The 21881-nt window shown below is 47.5% G+C and overlaps 1 protein-coding gene across 1 annotated transcript in view; it reads right to left on the minus strand.

The window, feature by feature from the left end:
• The window catches only part of Ttll11 (tubulin tyrosine ligase like 11), a 228989-nt gene that overhangs the window by 127927 nt on the left and 79181 nt on the right, over positions 1-21881 (minus strand). The window contains exons 4-6 of the mRNA XM_027935834.2: positions 14228-14803; positions 1972-2067; positions 1088-1203 (exon numbers count right to left, since the gene is read on the minus strand). Coding sequence (XP_027791635.2) covers positions 1088-1203; positions 1972-2067; positions 14228-14803 — 788 coding nt within the window. The remainder of the gene's footprint in view (positions 1-1087; positions 1204-1971; positions 2068-14227; positions 14804-21881) is intronic.

Here is a 21881-nt window from a genome sequence, read left to right on the forward strand (position 1 = left end):
CGCATGTCCTGTAGGCGCAGTGCTGCTCACCCGCGGCTGCGCAGCAGGATCATCTAGGGAACCGAAAAATATCTGTGACCCGCCCCCAGCCCAGGCCAGCTTCTGTAAGTGCGGGACGGGGGACGGGGGTCCCCACACTGGCATTTTGAAAGCTCCCCAGATGGTTCCAGTGTGCAGTCGAGAGAAGCACCGCTGTAGGGTGGCCCTGACGATATTTGGGCTTGAGCCCAGTTGGAGTTTCCTCAGGAACCTGCAAAAGAGCCCTTGCCTGGGGAAGCCGGGATCCCCCCAGGTCTTGAAGCACAGCTGAGAATGGCTTATGTGTCTGGGAGCACTTGGGTTGATCTGATATATCAGGGGTATGGGACGTGCTCTGTGAAATGCCTGGCTTTGTTCTTTCTGCCCAAAACATAAATAATGATATTTACTCAACTACCTTGTGACAACCTGGAATTTGGCAAAAACAGAATGAACAAAATACCCAAGTGAAATGTCATTCATTTCCAAGGCGACTGGGGTGGGGGGTGGGGGAGACATGGAACATAACCCATCCAGTGTCCCCACATAACGTCCCACTGGGTGGATGAGGATGGAGGCTTGTAACCAGTAAGTACCATACAAGTGTCAGAAGTTCATCACATCATTTTTTGGCAAATTTTGAAACTAAAGCAGCTTACAGGCAAGAACGTCAATACTGTGAAGAAAATCAAAAGGAAGTAACTAACTACATCCAGTTATTTGTGGCCTCTTCTGCATTTTTATTCCACCTTTTCTGTGCTTGAGGATTTCAAAGAAAAGCACCCCAGGAACAGTGGTGTGCACGCCCCTATCACGGAGGGAAAGTGAGAGTTTTACGGATTTAGATAACAGTCAGTTAGAAATTCATTCTGAACCCCAATTGTCAGATTAGTCCTGACTTTGAGTCACTGGTTGCTTGGAGGATTATGTTTATGAAATGAAAAGGTGATTTATTCCATTGTTTATTATGCAAATCTCATGTATTAACAGGTTCCTTTGACTCACCTGCTTAGGACACAAAACAGTTAGGAAGCAGAGTTGACAGAAACGAATGACAGAAAATACTTACCGGTTCTCTTTCTTCTTCTTAAGTGGGTCCATGAGGCGCAGCGTGTCTCTGATCACAGCCACTTTCACCTCCTCATCCACAAGGCTGGGGACATTTTCGAACACCCCTGGAGAAAGCTTGAATGGGTAAGGATTCCGCATTACAGTGGGACCGTGATTCAATGCCAAGCGGCTATCAGTATGCCATCCTCCAGCTAGCCCGTGGGGTTGTACTGTTTTGCTTGTGCTAATCTATAGAGGAGAATTTTTAAAGTGCTCCCTTTATACTACCTTAGGAATGTCAATGCCGTTTTGTAAATTAACATAACACACCAAGAGAAGAAAGAACATTGTGCTTTTTAGATGTTCAAAATGATACATACTCACTGTGGAAAAGCTGGAAATAGAGAAAGGGGTTAAGAAAATTAAAGGAATCCAGATAATTCCCCCAAGATCCAATACTAATATTGGGAGTATTTCCTTCCGGTTTTTTTAATGCATTTTTTGGGGGCGGAGGAAAATATAACGACTGTTAAATGTACTATTTATCTTAGTGATTTGAGCATGTCGACATGGCTAAATCATATTCATAGAATTTCAATTAGTTCATCTCCTGAGGCTAACTAATTAGTTCATGTCAAAACTGATGGAAAGGCTCAGCTGCTTCTAAGTTTCCAGACCTTAAAAATGGGAAGAATGGCATGCTGGGAAATTACCATAGGTCGGAAAGGTCTTATATTAATAGACTCTGTTCAGAGCTCAACAGAACGAAAATTATTTCACTCGAACAGAACTTTGCTGTGAAAATTCAAGAGAGCTGAGTCTTCTGTAGCCAATTGGACACCTTGAGAGTTAGAACCCTTGGTTTTATCGCAATATAGTCAAGGAGATGCTCAGAGTACTTACTTCACACTCATGTTCAATCCTCATGCTGGGATTTGCATTTACTTCAAGTAGTATGGGCTTCAGATTTTTCATCAGGAGAATGTCAAAGCCTAAGATCTGGGCAGAATAAACATGATTCAGAATCACTCCCTCCAGCCCCAATTTCTTTGCAGGAACTGAGTATGGTCTTCGAGTCATTGAGGGGAAAATAAATTCAAACGTGGTCCCCAACTTTGGCCTTGACCCTGGCTGCTCTTGTCCAGGGTCCCTGCTCCTCTGGGTGTGCTTGTCAGACCAAATGGATAGCAGAAAATTTTATAGAAACCTTGGTAATGGGATGCGTTCCCATCGTGCATTTCAGCACTATCTGTGTCGTCCAGAGCGCTGTAAAGCGATGACCTCTGTCCTCTTTAACAGGGTTTTTATTATGTTAAGGATTAGTGGTAGTCCATCAATTTCTCCCTCTGCCTTTTCTTCTGCCCTCCTTGATTAAGTCGCTTCTTAGCTAGATCTCCGAAAACCTCAGGCTGCCTTTCTTAACCTAGAGTACACATCACTGTCACGCAAGGAACCCTTTCAAATCCAGCACACTCCCCACCCCCACCTGCTGAGTCAGACTCGCTCGGGGGGGGGGGGGGGGGGGGTCCAGTCAACCCCTCAGGTGATCCAGATGTGTCCTGATAGTTAAGGAGGGGGCTGTGGATTAGGTACCAGTGACTATGCAGTGCACCAAGGCCTCATCCGTCATCTCATTGAATCTTCATGATGACGTCTTTGAAGGAGGGACTGTACTCCCCAACTTACAGAAGCAGAAACTGAACCTCAGAAAGACCCTGGGTACCCCCAACCCTGCCTACCTAGTAAGGGATAGCCTTGGCTTTCCAGCCTAAGCAGACTGATTACACGATATTTGCCACCCAGTATGAGATAAAAACATGGACCCCTTGCTGGAAAAGTCTTAACAATTTCATGATGATGACAGCAGCCTAAAGTCAGGACTGAAGCCATTTCTGAATGTGGGGCACTGTGTGGTAGAGCTCCACAGGCCACCAGCCCTTGAAGTGGCCCCTGCACCCTAGACTCCCTGCAGCCCATTTGTTGCACGCCTGTCCTTGACTTCAGCACCTGCCTGCCTTGGAGAGATCTTCTACTGGCCACTCTGGTTTCTTTTAATTCCTTAGGAGCCCTACTGTAGGTGGGGCTCAGCCACCACGTGCATCCTCATCTCTCTGCCTTAAACAGCCCTTCACCTGGATAAGTCCTCATTTTTGAGATCGCTGCTCCTAATGAGAATCTGACTCGAACGACGAGGACTTCAGATTCTCGGAAGGACTCTCATTATCTCTAGAGAAGTGATAATGTAGAAAGTTTCTAAACATGATTATACAACCCCAAAGTCCTAAAAAATAAGGTGGAGAATAAAAGAGGAAAAAGAAAACGATACGGTTGTAGACTCCCCTCCTCTGTAGACTCCAGAAGAAAAGATGAGGGGAATCCATTTACTTGTCTATATAGAATATGCATTAGTTAAATGATAATTATTAAACTGCAGCTTCATCTATATTAATGAAATCCAAGCCTGGATGACCATTTCGGGGAATGATTCAAGATGAAATTATGTTACAATGAAGGGCAATAAGGATGAGAAGTTGGGAAAAGTCATCCTCACTCTATTTTTCTTTCCCTGGTCATGAAAAGGAAGGAATGGAAATTCAGTAGAAAATGTTCCATGTATTATAGATCTGCTTAATAATATATGACAAGTGGGTATGAGTGATGAGGCCTTTAAGGGACCCTGGTGACATCATCAGCCCAACTTCAGATCTGGTCTGAGACGTGCGGCGGTGATGAGGCTACAGAGAGCAGCAGGCTGTGGTGCCAACATTTATCATCTTCAGTCATCAGCTCTTACTTTGTGCTACATCTTAGAAGTCTGGGCCTGAGCTTTCTCAGCCCGGAGGATTCTTTGCAGCTCCATCCCCCAGTGGATCCATGAATGCAAATCATAAAAATGCTGGGAGCTGGAGAAGGATGTGGTGGTACCTTGTCCACCATATTAGCCTGTAACCACCGACATTATATTTTCCAGAACCTGAAGTTTGATGTATATTTTTAATGTGTTTTGTCTTGTACAGGAATGCTTTGGAGTTAGAAAGACCCAGGCTCCCATCATCTCTGTCTCTTACACTAATAGCTAGTCTCTCTGAACCTCAGCAATCTCATCTGAAAAATGGCTCCCAGAGTCATTGGTAACAGAAGTGAAAATAACATCTAGGCCTATGCTCATCATACAGAAGGTACTCAATATATGCTAACTCCCTTTCCAGTTTCCTACCAATTTCACCAAGAAATGGGATTATTATCCTTTGGAATCATATTCTGGATCTACCTTTAACTTGTGTGACTATAGGCAAGTTAGTTGGTAGCTATAAGTCCTCGTTTCCTCATCTGTAAAATAGGAATATGAACAGCACTCACTAATCTTAATTAATTCATTTGACAAGTATTTACCAAAGGCTTTCTATGTCGCAAGAAAGCTTCCTATGTTCCTAGCTGCTGGAAATATCACAGTGAACTAGGAGAAGTGCCTGGCCTCTTAGAGTTTACACTCTAGTAGGGGAGTCAGGATCAAATAAAGATCATGCAATGGAAAGCATTTTGCACAGTGCTTGACACCTCGTATGTGTTTAATGAGGGACAGCTTTATTATATTTTTCACAAGTTCAAGGATATGAATTCTTTTCCTTTCAAAAGATCAACGAAATATTCAGGCATGGATAGGTATGGATCACAGTAAGCTGAATCACAGAACTGGGCTTATATTTGATTTTGTCATATAATCCCAGAAAGTCTCTGCTGGCAAAAAAAAATTGGGAATTCACTTGGTCCAGTTTTTGTTTTTGTTTTTGTTTTCAAAATGGAATTCTCTTCTGGGAAAGCAGGGAGGATCAACGGTTACCTATTTTTCTATATGAGGATTCCCAGGGGGATACTTTCAAACTTTATTTTTGAGAAACCACTAATGTAGTCACCTGCAGTTTAGAAAGGGAAAGACATCTCTCTAAGTCTCTTTAACGGTGGCAGAGCAGGAATTATCAAATAGAGAGGTGTTTTTTGTTTTTTGGGTTTTTTTTTTGGTATTGGGGATTGAACCCAGAAGTATTTTACCACTGACCTACATTCTCGGCCCTTTTTATTTTATGTTTTTAGTTTGAGACAAGGTCTCACTAAATTGCTGAGGCTGGGCTAGAAATTGGGATCCTCTGGTTTCAGCCTCCCAAGTCACTGGGATTACTGGGACCCTGAGAGACAACTTTTTAACCATGTGAAATTCTACTGCGCTGAGAAATTCCTCCAGCAATTATGTGTTGAGCACCTTTTACCAGAGGGGTTTCCTGGGGGATTTAAAAATAGCTGTCCTTCTTGACTGACCTCTAGGAGCTTCAAATCAAGTTGGAAAGGGCCCCGAGCAGTTAATTGTAAATTTATGCATAGGCTCCAAGCCACAGTCCAATAAGAAAGAATTCTCTTCTGAGGCCCAGAGCTATCCACTCATCTGGAAGTTCCCAGACTCCTCAAATTCGACATATCCAAACTCACTACCTGCAGTCAGCAGTCTCTATCGTGGTCCCAATGAGTCCCACATCTCCTAGTATTTGTGTCTTCGTGCAGTTCCTCCACCCACTTGAGTGTGGGCTGCATCTAGTGACCTCTTCTAACAAACAGAACAGGGCAGGCAGGATGGGATGGTGCTTCTAATATTAGGTTATAAAAGAACTGTGGCTTCCATCTTGGGATGCTTTCTTTCACTCTGAGGAAAGTCACCTGCTGTGCGACAACGTGCCCTATGAAGTGGCCCAGGCAACAAGGAACTGATTTCTCTGGCCAACCTGAGGAACTGAGGCCTGCTAACTGCCTTGTGAGTGAGCTTGGAGGAGGATCCCCAAGCAACTTTGGGATGGCGGCAGCTCTGGCCAGCCTGTGGATTGCAGCCCCATGGGGGACTTTGAGCCAGAGGTAATTAGCTATATATATCTAGATCCTTGATCCACAGAAACTGTGCAATAGTGGATGTTTGCTGTTTTAAGCTGCAAATTTGTTATACAGCAATAGGTGACTAATATTCTATCTTCTTTCTCCAAAATCAAACTTGCTTCCTGTATTCCTTATCCACCCAGCCCAACAAATCCAAACTTCTCTCTTCATCCCTTACAACTAGCTGGTCCCCAACTCCTGTACTCTCTGCCTCCTAAGAGCTTTCTAGACGTGGCCATCACCACTGCTCAGACTCTGTCGGGTCTGTGCCACCTCTCCCCTTTTCCCTGCTCTCGGACTCCCCACTTGAAATCATCTGGCACAAGGCGGTGCCAGAGTAATTTTTCTAGAACACAAATAGAATATTAATAATCCTCTGCCTAAAATCTCTGCCCACAGAATGAAGCTCAAGTTGCACGGCACGTCCTACAGTGTCCTCCAGGACCTGGAATCTGTCACTCTCCAGCTTTATCTCCTCCCCTCACTGCTGCACACCTTGGGCTCTGACTGTGCTGACTGCTAGTGGTTCCAGGATGCTTTACCTACCACTCTCTGCCTCTCCACTCCTCTGCCTGGATGGGGTTATGTTTTTATCTATCAAGTATTTACTGAACACCCATTAGATACCAGGCACTGTTCTAGGCACTGGGTTAAAGCCGTGTGCAAGATAAAGCTGCTGCCGTCTTGGGGCTTATATTTTAGAGGGTAGAGAGTCCACCGGCAACTAACAGTTAGAGCCAGGTAAGAATGCACAGTGACACAGTGGATGGGGCGGGGAAGGGTTAGTGCTCTAGGTAGGACACCAGACAAGGTCTTTCTAAGGAGGTGGCCTTTATCATTCCATTGTCCTCTGGCTTGCACAGTTTCTGGTAAGAACATTATGGTTATTCTTTGTTCCTCTGAGCATAGTGCATCTTTTCCTCCTGGCTGCTGGGAAGATTATCCTATCACTGATTTTCCACAATTTTATTATAAGGCTTGGGGTGTGTGTGTGTGTGTGTGTGTGTGTGTGTGTGTGTCCTACTCCAGGCTTTTCTACCTTCTTGGATTGTGAGTTCATAGTTTGTATCAAATTTGAGAAATTTCAGCCACTACGTCTTCAAATACTTTTGTCTACTTTCTCTCTTCTCTTCTGGGACCCCAGTTACACAAATATTAGACCACTTGACATTGAACCACAGTTCTTTCCTCCTGTCTTTTTCTTCTGTTTAGTTGTGGATGGATTCAGTTTCTATGTCTTCAAATTCAATGTTGGTTTCTTCTTCAGAGTCTTGCTCGCTGCTAATCCCATCCACTGAAATTTTCATTTCAGAGAGTCTATTTTCTAAGAGTTCCACTTGGTTCTTTTTGATAGCTCCCATTTGTAGCCCATTAAGTCAGTATTCTTCTTAGGAATTTTGTACATATTTTAAATAACTATTTTTTCATTCTTTCCTAGAGTTTCATCATTTCTAATATCTTGAATCTATTGAATGATTTCCCGCCCCCCATGGTATAGGTTACTTGGTTTGTGTAATGTTTAGTGATTTTTTAATTGGATAATGACATTGTTGAATTACAATGCTAAGCATCTGGATTTTGTCTACCTTTTAAAGTGCTAGTCTTTGTTTTTCAGTTATTCGCAGATCATTCTGATGCCTTCACATCCTGTTGTTTAAGGTTGAGGCAGAGTTCCTTTGGAGTCTTGACTGAATGCTTGCAGAAACCAACAAAGCTTCTCTACTCCAGCCATTCAGAACCGGGAACCCCTCCCTCCCCTGCATGAGCTCTGGATGTTGTTCACTTTGTTAGTTCCCTGGTCATTCTTTGTCCAGTTTTGTGGATTAACACTCCACATGCCCCTGGTCTAGGACTCCACAAAGGCTCACAGGGGAATCATAATGATTCTTGGAGCTCTCTTTCTGTTTAGCCAGAAACCCACCCCGCAACTTCCAGCCACTTGAGCCTTCCCAAACTTTGATCTTCATCTCCTCAATTAATCAAGGTCACTAGGTTCTGTGTAGGTCCCCCACTCTGTCCCATGTTCCAGCCATTGCCTCCAGATGAAGAGCTTGGCTTTCCCCCTTTCTCGAGGACCACAGTGCTGAATCATCAACTATTGTCCAAAGCCTAAGACACTTACTTCATGTACACATTCATACATATTTCTGGTGGCCTAGTTGTTTACAAAAGGAGGTAGAGTTCCGTCTTTGTTATTCTATCCTGACCAGAAGCAAACATCTCAGGAGGTGACATATGAACAGGGCCTGAGTGAAGCAAGACAGTAAGCCCTTTGTGAACAACTGGGGAAGAGCACTTGGGGCAGAAGAAACAGCAAGAACAAAGGCCACCTACAAATGACCTCAAGAAGTGAGCAAGAGGGAGGGGGAGAGCAGATGAGGTCAGACAGAAACACGAGAGATGGATGCAGAGAGCAGCTGGTAGCTCGTGGCAGGGAGCTGGGATTTTAAGTGCGATGAAAAAGCCATTGGGGGATCCAGCAAAGGGAGGAACTTGATTCAACTTACATTTTAAAAGAATCTCTTTGGCGACAGTGTGGGAAATCAGCTATAGGTAGTGGGAGTGAGAAGAAGAATGTTAATTAGGAGGCTACCCTAGTATTTCAAGTGCAAGGCAAAGGCTGACTGGGTGGTAGCAAAGGAGCTGGTTAGAAGGGGTTCCATCTGGAATATTTTAGAGTGTGTTTTCAGAGTTGCTTACGGATGGGATGGATGGGATGGAGAAAGGAGGGGAACAGGAGGACGATGACGCTAGCTTGGTCTGAAGAAATGCTGCTCATTTACTGAAACAGGAAAGAGAAGGGACGGTAGCTTTGGGAGGCAACTCAAGAGCTTGGCTGTGGACGTGGTTTTGGGTGCTCACCAGCCATCAGAATGGAAAATTAAGGTGGGCCGTGGGATACACCAAGGAGAGATCAAGACTGGGAAGTATGGCTTGGGGACCAGTGTTGTATAGCTGGTTCTTACAGCCAGGTCTGCACGAGCTCATTTAGTGAGTGACAGTGGATAAGAAGACAAATTTCCCAAGGACTGGGCCCCAGGGATCTCCAGCATTGCCAAATCCAGAGGCAGAAGCTGAAAAGCAGCAGCCCGTGAGGTAGGAAGGAAACCAGGAGAACACGATGCTCTTACCTCCTGCCCAGTAAGCTCTTCTTCATTCCCTGAGCAACATAGCACATCTCCTCCTCTGCCTCAGAAGCCTCCAGAAGCCTCCCAGCACTCTGTGTGCCCTGACAGCAAGCTTACAAAGAACTGTGTCTCTCACGGGTTGGTTTTCCTCAGTTGATGGAGCACTCCTTAGGGGAAGGGGCCTCGCCTTATCCATAGCCACATGCCCCACAACCAGCCAAGGCCTTGTCTCAGCAGGTGCCCAGGGGACATGTCAGAGTCCAGAGGAAGACAAACTGGGGACGGGCATTGCAGGCAGAAGAAACAGGATGAACAAAGGCCACCTTTGTCTGACCACAAGGAGTGAGCTAGAGGGAGGGTGGTAGGAGGTGAGGTCCCTGGACATCACAGTGGTCGCGGAAGCTGTTACAGAGAAGGCAGGATGCTGAGCAGCACCTTGCAAGATGTGAGCAAAACAGGAGTGAGCAGGACAAGTTGGCCCTGAGAGAAGAGCATGGAGGGCAGAACTAACACCCACGACGGCCAAGAGACTGAGGGCTCAGGGGCAGGTACAGGGAGGCTAGGATGGGGCTGGGCTTAGCGGGTAACAAATACCAGGCCAGGGGCTTGGGATCGAAACTATGCTCCTTGGGACACCAGTGCTCCAGATATATTTAAAATGTGAATATTTCATGGTTTCCTAGAATTTCAAGGCACTTCTTCATAGACAAATTTGAGAACCATTTTTGCAATAGATAATTAGATAATAGATATTAGTATTAATCACAAAAACTGTCATTTAATAAGTGACTACTCTGTGCTAGTACTGTGCTAACTGTTCCGTACAGCTTTGTCTTATTTGATTTTATTGCTCTTATTTGAGCTCTGGGAGGTGGCACAAATATGCTCTCCACTTGAAGGTAAGGAAACCCGGGCTAGGAGAGGTTAACTTGACAAGCTCACCAGCTGGAGTTGCTGGAAGGGATGTGGCTGGGATTCGCTCAACCCTGGGGCATTGGAGAACAGAACGTTAGCCCTTGACCAATGTACCATGTCTTGGCCTCCTCCCTGTGGGAGTGTCTGGGCTGCAGGGTTAGGAGGAGGTCACAGAGGGCAGAGAAGTCAAGGAGGAATATCTTAGGACCTAGAGAAAAGGTGTCTCCTCCAGCCCTCCAAGGAAAGGGTCATGGCCCAGGACAGAATTAGACACAGGGGCAGGAAGAAGATCCAGCACAAGCCACAGAATGGGAAAGAATGCTTTTGAAAGCTGATCTGGAAACCCTCCCTCTGTGTGTATATTTCTGCCACATGAATCATCTACACCCAGATGGACCTTGCTCTTTAAGCCAGCGCCGCACCACTGCCATCAGAAGACAGGCGTGAGGACGTGTTGCTGGGGCTGCCTGGGCAATGACAGAGGACAGGCTGGAATGACAGGGCAGCCATGTTCCCAAGAAGCAGATTACAGGAACCCTGCCCACAGCCTCAGCAGTGCCAGCCGCTGCTCGGGGCCATCACAGTTTCCCAAGTAGCTATTGTGGCTATGATTGGAAAGGGGTCACGGTCACGTGGTTCAGATAAATGTAATTTTGTTGGCTAGAGAGAACGTTCTGGAATGTTGTATTCTGGGCCAGGTCCAGGCTATAAGTGAGAGGGACTGCCTGGCAAAGAAATAATTTATTGTATCTGTGCAGAACATTACAATTTGCAAAGCCCTTTGTGATCTTTACCTCTTTTGAGATGGACAACAATGTCATGAGATGGGTGAGGAAACTCAGGCACCGAGACATCAAGTGATTTATGCAAAATCACATGGTAATGGATGGCAGAAGCACACATGCCACTAAGCCTTTGTGTTCTAAGTCAGTTTGGGTCTCTAAACCTCTACTAACAAGTGCTCTACCGAGTGACAAAAATGAAGCAAGCAAGAGAGGACTCCAAGGAGAAAATGATAATATTTTCTCTCAATCTCTGTACTTGAAATGCAGGGTAAAACAGATTCCAAACATCTAAAACTTTATACACAGGCAGAGTGCTTTCACCTACATTATTTTACGATACCTCTAAAAAGGCAGGCAGGGAAGTGAGTGCAGGTGATTTACAGAGAGAGAGGGGGCGGGGGGGGGGGAGGGGACACAGGGTGGTAAAGATTCAGCTGGAGAGTGCTTTGCATCTGGCCCATGCTCCTCCTTTCTCCCCAGGCCTGGAAGCATTTAGTGTGGGTAAGTGGTGGAAAATGGTCACAAGGCTGTGGTTCCGTTTACTAGACATGATCTGTCCAAACCAGCGGCTCCCTCTGTCTGCCCTGCAGTCCCCCACGGTGTGGGCCCCTGGTTCCACCCTGATGGCTGCCCACTGTGGCCTGTCCACAGCAAGACAAGCAGCAAAACGGCCATCCTGGCCTTCCCCCCACCACTCTGACCATGCCAGGGTTCTGTGGCTTGGCTGTGCTTGCCAGAGCCCACATGATACTCCTGGAATAGCTGCCACCGTCAAACAGATGCGACCACACATTCCCCCAGGATGACCCCTGAACGCGTCCACGTTGCAAAGCTCTCCGATGCCCTCACTTTTTGGTGGCATGGGTCAGGACTTGTTTCTCGGGCCCTGCCCCTAAGTGCTGCTGGCTTAACCTTCCTACTGTCTTAAACCATCCACCTGAGGGCTGAGTCTGGCATCCTGCCTGCGACCCAAAAGCCTGGAGTTCAAGATCTCTGGATGATGATTATCCCCGCCTGGTACTGGTCACTTCCTGAATTCCTCTCAAAGGCCTCTGCCAGCCTGCCCGGGAGCCCTGATGCCTGGTGCCCAGCCCCTGGAGGAGCCTCTCTGGGTATGGGGCTGCACTTGAGGACCAGTCTCAATGATTGCCTGTGAATGAGCACCCCGTCCATTGGAGACACTGCCCCATTCCTTCTCTCTTCACTTTGGGGTCCTCCTGCTATAGCCTGGAAACACCCAATGTCCCCTGACAGAAGGGCTCATAGACACACCGTGCATGTCCGCCAGGCAGTATACGGCAGTGCAAACGAGGCAGGACCAACAGCCCGGATGGACTTTTGAAAAATCGCAAGTGGTGGACAGGAATGTTGCAGAAGACTCCAGGCTTTATAATAGTGTTTTTATAAAGCTTAAAAGCAATCCGAACAAGACAGAATAGTGGTTAGGAATACATTCGCGCATAATGAAAGTATTTTTGAGAAGCAAGGGAATGCTAAACATAAAATCCAGGATGTGGCTGCCTTGAGGGTGGGAGGGGAAAAGGGGGTGGGGGAGACATACTAACCCAAGCTCTTGGGTTGGGAGGTGGCTGGGGATGAGCATTTCATTCGGCTTCATGGCTTACAAATGTGTTCCATATATTCTTTTTATATACACATCAATTGCTACAAAACAACGTTAGAGTAGATGGAGAGGGGCCCAGAGGGGCCCTTCTTGTCTTTTCTTCCCCTTTCTGACTTATCTGCTGGCAGAAGAGAGTGCCTACTAGGGCCTATGGTCCTTGTTCCTGTCCCACCACCCTGGCAGCTAAGTGACCTGAAGGTGTTCTGCCTTCTCCATTTCCCCCCTCCCACGCACCGGCTCATTGCTAAAAACAATTCTCAGGGAGTCCCCAGTACACCTGCTGGTGATGAGGGGCAGCTCGGCAGGGTCCACGCAGCTGGCCCTTCCCGTGTCTTCTCTGAGGGCCCTTCCTCAGCATTCCAGGACCTCCTCTCCTGACCCCCTCCCTAGATCTCCACACCACTGCTGGCCTCCTTCGCTGGCTCCCCAGTCTCTACCCAATGGTGCCCACGGCGTCTTCTGGCCTCTCCTCACCCTGAGCTTTGCATGTCTGCGGTCACATCGCAACTCTCATGAATTCCTATCTCTTTCTCTAGCCCAGACCTCTCACTCCTGAATTCCACCCCAATACCCAATGTTCTAGCCACCTGCTCCACTGGAGTGTCTCGTAGGTACTTCAAGCCTAACTACTGGACCCCCACCACTAGCCTGGTCCCCTCGGGTGGCCTCTGTCCACCCACCCAAGTGCCCAAGCCACTTGCGAGCCTGACTCCGTTCCTCCTGTCCCTCTTTGGACCAACTCTTTTCTTCCTCTCAATCCCATCCTGTCACCAAGTCTAGCCATCCAACCTCCTTAAATGGCACTGCCATTGATCCTCTCCATCTCCACCAAGACTTCCCAATCCAGCCAGCACCTCCCTTGCCTGTAGGAAAGCAACTGCCTGGTGTCTTCCCTGCCCCGGGCCTGGCCTCCGTCCATTCCTGCAGGTGCTGTGTTCTTTGGAGCATGCACTTCTGAGTACAGCCTGTCCTCTGGTGGCCCCCACTGCCTCGGGCTCTCCACGACTTGTCCTATCTACTTCTGCCACCTCACCTCCCTCCACCTCTCTGCCTGAAACCCCCCACTAGACCCAACCCCTCTTAGAGCCCCAACTTACCATGCTTCCCTCTTCCCTCTAGGGCAAAAGCGGGTCTCCCCCAGAACACTCTGCCACTCCCACTCCTTCCGGCCCTGCCTGCTTCATCTCCTCCTTCAGGTCCCAGTTCAACTACCATTTTCTCCGGGAAGCCTTCCCTGACCACTCCCCACCCGGAGATGTCGGATGCACCACATCTCACAGCACCCGGGACCCAGGACGTGACTGATTTGATTCTAGCACTTGCAACCCTCTATAATAATTGCCTAAGTATTTTTCTCCCACTTTTGAGACTCTGCGTCAGCCAGCAGGAATCTGACCTACTGTCTCACTGGTACCAAGACAATGCCTGACCCCTGCTAAGTGGCGGCAAAAATTGTCAAATGAAGGTATGAAGGTACAAATGGCACCCTGCCTCCCGTATGGTGTCCCGCTGAATTCTGAAAGAATCCTTTAAAGCAGGTACTGTTGGTCTTGTTTTATAGGCAACAAAAAGGAAGTGACTTACTTATCGAGAGTACACAGCTAGTGAACAGAAAGCTAGAAGTCAGGCCCAAGTTTTAACACCAAAGCCCACACTGGCCACCATCCTGTCCCCACCTGTGACCATCCCCCCAGCCCCTGACCCCTCATCCCATGGTCAAGCCAGGGAGCCCTCCCTAGGCCTGGCCTGGTCAAGACCGGGAACTCAGGGCAGGAACTGGCAGTGGTTACCTGGAAGCAGGTGGGCCCCGGCCTCCCTGTGGGGATGTCCGACTGGTAGAAAACTTTGAGCTCTGGAGTCAGGGCGATGACAGTCTTGATCACCAAGGAGGTGATGTCAGACCAGACCTTCTTGATGTCAACACCTTTGGAAGACAACTTACAAAGAATGCTGGAAAAAGTCCTTTTGCTGCCCGTGCTGGCATTATCCGAGTGGATGAAGTTGCTGCTGTGGATATTCAGTGAATAGTTGGTTAAGTGCATAAAGACCCGGTGCAGATTTTGGGAACTGGGCTCCTGATATGGCTCTGTACAAAATCTAGAGAGTCCATCTTTGGCTATATAAATCTCTAAGGGGTCTAGGGATTTCAGCAAGACATACAGACGAATGTCAAACTTGAGCTTGTCGATAAGGAGAGGTTTGCAGATGTACTCCTGGACAACTGCTGGCCTGGTCTGGAGGGTCCCAGTCAGCCGGATGTCACTGGGGTCTTTAATGAGGTAGATTCCATCACCCTGACAGCCACCGTCAGGTTTCACAATGAAAGTGGGCTTCCAGGAGGGGTTGTCATCTTTTACCATTTGAATCTGGGAGGGGGAAAAAGAATGGTTAGCATTATTCTCTTTTCCTCTCTGGATCCCCAACACAGCAGGCCCTCGGGGAAAACATTTGGTGGACAAGGAACAAAATGATCCCCGCCTACTGAGTACCCGCCACGCATCTTCCACAGGGATGACACAGGGAAGTTCTGAGACAGTGGCATAACAACCGTCCTCAATCTTCTGCTTCAGAGGGAGAAGGAGAGTACAGGGGTTGGCAGTCACAAAACCTGGGTTCAAATCTCATTTTGCAGGTTATTACTCCTCCCTGGAGCAAGCCATATGCCAAACAATGATGATGAGAATATTCAGGGTGGTCAAATGCCCTTTGTGAATGCCCAGCATGTGCCAGGTACTGCACTAGGCAAGTTATTTCATCTAACCTCACAAAAACATGGCTGCTTCTTTTTTGCAATATTGGAAACACACAGGGCGCCCCCACTGTTAAGAATGGGTATTGCAGTCAGACTGCCTGGCCCTTCCACTTAACTATGTGACTTGAGCAAGTGACAGAAGTTATCTGTGCCTTTGTCATCTGCTAAATATGACTCGGCTGAGGATTAAATGAGAAAATATATGCAGCAGGCTGTGAAAGACAACCAATCCCCCCCCCCGTCTACTATTATTAAAAGATAAAATTTTTCTGCTAATCAGAGGTGGAGGGCAGAAATCTAGATCAATGCCTCTAAAGCCCTTGTACCTTCCTCTGTATCACCATGTCCCTGTTCCCTCGCTTCAAAAGTGATGTGAAATTGCACCCTCACCTGGGCCAAGCATAACACCAAGCAGAGCTGACACACAGGAAGTGCCCATTTTATCACTTCCGTCCATTCCTAAGTTCAGCTAGTAGACTCGCCTGTCCTTCAGTCTGCTGAGATCTTTTTGAAACTAGATTTTGTCATCCACAATATTTGCTTTCCTTCCAGCTCCGGGACAGCAAGACACTCAGTAATTAATTATCCAGGCCCCTGAGCAGTCCAGGTCCTGACCTGCAGTTGGGCCTCATTTCACACACTCCTGATCCCTCCAGTGCTGTGGACTGAGTGTGTTCCCCAAAATCCATGTGTTGAAAACTGGATCCCCAAACTCATATGTGAAAATGGAGCTGCGCGAGTGAGCTTCACATCACTGTGACAAAACACCTGGGAAAAGCCACTTAGAGGAGGAAAGTTTAATTTTGGTTTGTGGTTTCAGAGGTTTCAGTCCATGGTCACTTGTTCACGCCGTTGGGGGTGCCTGGTGTGAGGCAGCACACCATGTGGAAGTACGTGAAAGAGGACACTGGTCACCTCATTGCAACCAGGAGTAGAGAGAGAATAAGAAGAGACTATGGTCCCGGATCCCCTTTAGAGACACGCCCTCAGTGACCTCACTTCCTTCCACCAGCCCCTGCCTCCTAGAGGTCCACCCCCTCCCACAGGCTGGCCAAAAAGCTTTCTACCCATGACCTGTAGAGGATAGTGACAGTCCAAATTGTAACAAGCTTTTAAGGGGTAATTAGAATTTGATAACATCAGGAAAGTAGAACCCATAACAGCATTAGTGGCTTTGAAAGAGGAGGAAGAGAGACCCAAGCTAGCTTGCTTGCTTTGTCTCGCTCTCCACCATGTTATAGTGCAGTGCGAAGGCCCTCACCAGATACCAGCACTTGATGCTGAACTTCCCAGTCTCTGGGACTATAAGAAATAAATTTCCTTATAAATTACCTAGTCTCAGATATTCAGTTATAGCAACAGAAAAATGGACTAAGACACCAGACTTTGTGCTATGCTCTGGGCAACTATGGAGAATAGACGGACAAAAAGGCAGGAGAGGAGGTTTTCACCAGGAGAGTAGAGTCAGAGGAAATGGAAAGGTGGAAACAGAGAGGAAGAGAAAGCCATAGAGTTTGAGGCTTCTGGCATGTAGCTGAGAGCAGACCCCGGCCGGCCAAGTGGGTGGCTTGTCCTGGTGCTGCACCCCATGGCCCCCACCTCTGCTGTGTAAGCCTGACCCGGGACATCTGTACTCGGGATGTACTTATCTCTTCGACCAGCCCATATTTCTAAGTGAAGCTTTTGCCAATTCCTCGGGCACTATCAGTTATTCCGGGCTTGTAAAAGATCTTTAACAATGGAGAAACACTTAAAGCCTTAATAATGGTCCACATCAATTGTTTCCCCCTTGTCAGCAGGATTCGAGAATGGAACTTCACAAGAGATCAATGCCAGCCTCCCAGGGCCTTCCACGGAGCCCTTCATGCAACTGTGACCTTGACGCTTATGTAGTTATTTAATATTCATCCAAAGCATTCATACACGTGGCGCTTTACAGTAAATATGAGAGTCCCGGACAAATGGCAGTTATGGTCAGGAAGTGAAAAATGTCAAGTTTGCACTGATGGCTAATTTTTCCCTCTGGAAAGCGTTTGCTGTGCCAAAGATACTAACAGCTCAATATATTATGAGGAGTGATATTTTCTCCTTTGAATTCAGTGTATATGCCTTAAATAAATTAAACTGCCTGGTCAATAGTCTCTGTCATTCATTGCAGTACTGAATATTTCTTCTGCTCTTTGCCTGAGTGAGTAGTGACTACAAACCCAGACTATTAATACTAATAGAATCATTGAATTTTTAGACTTGAAAGTATCCTTGGAGATCAACATCGTCCAATCCTCTCATAATTCAAAGGGGAAGCTGAGGCTTAGACAAGTGACATGACTTGCCCTGGGTCCCATAACTGACTAGTGGGATGGTTAAGCTGAAAACTGAGGTTTCCTGATCCCATCTCAGATTCACTATATCCATTTTTGCCTTTGGTAAGATAAAATTCTCTTCTGATTATTACAGGGGAGACTCTCTCAACATGTCAGGCAATAATGGTGTCTGAGCACTGGCCTCACACCAAAGAGTTTGGCCCCTTGGAACTGTATCTGTGGATCCTGAGCTGGCCAGTTTTCTCCAGTTTTCAGAAATCTCCTGTCTGGGTGGGTTCCCGACTGGTTAAAATATAGGTGTGATCTATAGGAAAGCTTCATATTGCTCAGAATGTGGTTCCCATAGCCACAAGACCCTTTAGACACTTACTGGGGGAAAGGAAATGATTTTTCAGAATTTATACCCATTATGCTCTGAGGTTTTTATTCTAGGGAGACCCCACTCCCACCCCCCACTGCCAATTACTAAAGCTAAGAACGAATACACTGGTTCTTATACCTGGGTCCCAGCCCCAGAAATTCTGACTTAGGTCTTAGCTGAGACCTGGGCATGTGTATTTAGGAAAATCACTACAGGTGATTGTGATGTGTACTCCCTGCAAGAATCATCAAGCTAATGTGAGTTAAATAAAAATACAATCTGAAACCATCATCTCGCATGAAGTTCTCCGGCGGGGTGTCAGCAAGAGTGTGAGGAAGACTTGCACTGAGAGTACAGCTGGTGGTATCTCTGGTTTTCGCCAAAACTGCTGCTGGATGTGAAATCCATGATCTCCGTAACGTATAGGTGGACGGCTCAAAGAGATACCGAGGATGCTGTGGCCAGATTACTCGGCACCCATCAGGCTTACTGAGGAATTTCTGCATCTTTTACCGCCCCCTAGTGGATGTTTAGGAAATGCGCCTGGGAAAGTCGCCTTGTTCTAAAACTACAACTCCACTGAGATGTTAAAGCATCATCACAGCAAATGGAATAGCACTCAGCGTGAAGAAGGAAGGAAATTCTAACCATGACAAGGACAGACCTTGAAGACAGAGTGCCAGGGAAGTAATCCAGACACAAAAAGACCAACACTATGATTCCATATATGTGAGGTCCACCAAATAGTCAAATTCTTAGACATGGAACAGGACTGGTGGTGGCCAGGGGGTGGGGTTATGGGAATCGGGTGTTAGTGTTTAATGGGTATGGAGTTTCCGTTTTTCAAGATAAAGAAAGTTCTGGAGATAGGTGGCAGCCATGGTTGCACAAGACGATTGTACTCAATGGCCTAAACTTCAGTTAAAAATGGTTGTGACAATAAATTTTGTTATGTATATTTTACCGCGATTTTTAAATTAAAATTTAAAAAAAAAATTTAAATAGCTTTTGATGAGTTGGAGAAAAAATATTGAGGTGAAAAACAGAAAATCTGGATTTGGGTCCCAGTTTTGTTGGGCGATTTCTGACTGTGTGACCTTGAGAAAGTCGCCTAACCTCCTGAGCTCTGTTGTACTCACCTATAAAATACAGGGGCCACACTAAGGTTCCTGGCTTCAGCCCAGCTAACAAGTGCCGAGCGGTGATTTATCCTGACATCTCCACAGTTGAAGGCTGTGTTACAAACACGCAGGTGGCATTAATCACCCCGAGAGGTCACGCTGTGCTGTTGTGATCAGCGTGCTGGGATGCTCTAGAAGAGTGGGAGATTTATGATGCATCTGAGGAAGTCAGCTGGGCGTCTGGGAGAAGCAAGCTAAAATATTTGGAGGGAGAAATGCGGCGGCTGGAATACCAAGCCACAAGACGCTATTCGCAGTGAGGGGCAGGGAAGAGGACGGTTTCTGAAGAAACACTGGGCTTGCAATACCAGGGAAGTCAAAGCCAATTAGAGCAGCCCTGCGTCACTCAGGAGGATTTGCATTCAATCTCAGCCGCACAGGCCCTTGGTGTCACAGGTACAGGCTGCAGATCTTAAGCAAAGACAAGCTTCTGTAGACAAAATAGGTATCTCGAAGCGCATGCTGGCAGGAGGCGGGCGGTGGGGGGTACCCGCTGCAGCAGCCTGCGCCTGGTACCCAGGGCAGGTTCCTACTCCCAGTGCTCGAGGCAATTCCTGAGGCCGGTTCAGACTGAAGGCAGCCTGTGGGCAGGTTCCCAGGGCTAAACAGGAAGGACGAGAAGGGCCAGTCAAGGGGCAGAGCAGGAGGTGGAGTGGTGGGGCCAAGAGGAAGAGCTTGAGCAGATAATAGAAGGCAGGAGAGAGCAGGGGACTCCAGGGCACGGCAAATGGAGGAGATAGCAAGGGTGAGAGGAAGGGAGTGCACTGGAAATCCCACTAGTGAGCTCAGCAGGGGCCAGGTCACACCACCACCACTCACACACTATCAATCTCCTATTGTGGATCAGGCGCTGCTCTGTGCACTTTATGTCATTGAAATGGAGGCCCAGAGATGTTAAGTACCTTGCCAGAAGTTACACAGCCAACGGATCATGAGCCAGGATTTGAACATCGACACTCAGATTGCAGACTCTATGTCCAGAATGAATGAGGGATATGTGTGAGGAAGGAGAATGAAGATGGGGTTTGGGTATGAGGGAGGGACCTGCTAGGGAAAGGCCTTGAGTCGTTTTAGGGAGTGTGGACAATGTCCTGAAGTGAGGGGGGCTTATTGAAAGGTTTTGAGAAGGAAGCGACTTGTTTAGATAAGCATTGTGGGAAGATCTGCTGCTGGTAGAAGATGCCCTGGAGGGGGCACATGCCCCTGGGGGCACAGGAAAGTCCCCAAGGCCTGAGCTGGGGCAGGGATGATGGGGTCAGACACAGGAATGAAAGAGAGGGAGTCGGGTCAGGGGCCCCTGGCGACTGGAAGGATGTGAAGGGTGAGGGAGGGAGGAAGGGGTCATAGACCATCTCGGGATTTGGGGCTTCATCAATTATGGGGGTGATGGTGCCATTCAGGGATTCAGCGCATGCAGGAAAAGGAGCAGGTCTCACTGGATGGAAGTGGGGAGGGCGAGCAGGAGTTCCCTTCATTGAATGAGTATTAATTGAGCAGCTATGGCCACGCAGCTAACTCAGGCCTTGACGATCGCATTTTGAATCAGACTGTGTTGTCCAAAATCTCCTGGAGATAATTAACTTTGACACAATAACTCACCCAATCTTAGAAGAAAAGAAAAAAAAAACCTGGTGTCTGGCAAGACTCAGATTTTAACCTCAGATGGGGGGTACCTTGAGCTGGAGGGAGGGTATCCTGATAAGCCTCTTGACAGGGGGAACGCAGGCCACGTGGAAAGGAATACCCGCCACTGTGAGCTCGTACATTCTCGCCACCCCCTGGCTTTGGAAACATTCCAGTTAAGAAAACCTAAATGGTAAGTTAAAAAAAAAAAAAAAAAAGCCTATGCCAGGCACAGTGTCACACACCTGTAATCCCAGCAGCTCGGGAGGATGGCGAGTTCAAAGCCAGCCTCAGCAAAAGCGAGGTGCTAAGCCACTCAGCAAGACCCTGTTCATAAATAAAATGCAAAACAGGGCTGGGGAGGTGGCTCAGTGGTCAGGTGCCCCTGAGTTCAATCCCCAGTACAAAAAAAAAAAAAAATGTTGGTTTTATCACTGATGAGTGTCATGTTTACTCAGATGGTTAAAAGAAACCACATTCGCTCTCTGAGGTCGTGTAGCAGGCCACTCATGTGTGACTCCTTGGCATGGCTCGTGTTGAAGGGCCCCTTCCTTGGCAGGCAGCACCAGCCCGTCCTGCCAGACTCACTCCCTGCTCCGCCCCGCCGTCCCTATCAGGCTCTGTGCAGTGATGCATGCCCCCCTGGGCCTCCGTCAGCCTCTCTGCCGCCCCTTTGCCTGCAGGGCTCCCACCCCTTGTCTACACCCCAGCCCAAACTTCCTTCTGAGAACGCTCTCCTGGCCTGCCTCCCTCCACTAGGTCCTTTCCTTTTCCAAGTCCTTCTCCATGTTCAGCTCCCCCGAATCTTCACAAGCAGCTCTTGAAGGCCCAAGAAGGAATGATCATGGCACACACGTGCACGCGCAAGTGCACACACACTTTATAAACTAACTGAGGTCAAGGGGCATGGAGACGTGCTGAAGGCCACACAGCTAGTAGCAGAGCCAGAAGGTGAAAGGGTAAAGTCTCTAAGCTGCAAAGCCTGAGTTAAAATGTAAAGGACCAGGTATTGTAAAGTTCCTATGCTACACTCAAAACCTGAAATTCCCGTAGCTGTTAGGACAATTCCCGGGACTGCCCAGTAGATATTCCCCCTGACCATTTAGTTGTTTAATAACCTAGACCCTGTGCAGCTTGGCACGTAGGCATCTCAGGGCCCAAACCAATCAGTTTGAATGTATCCCCCTCCTTAGGACTGACCTA

This window comes from Marmota flaviventris, chromosome 13 (genome assembly GCF_047511675.1).
Source record: "Marmota flaviventris isolate mMarFla1 chromosome 13, mMarFla1.hap1, whole genome shotgun sequence".
Lineage (NCBI taxonomy): Eukaryota > Metazoa > Chordata > Mammalia > Rodentia > Sciuridae > Marmota > Marmota flaviventris.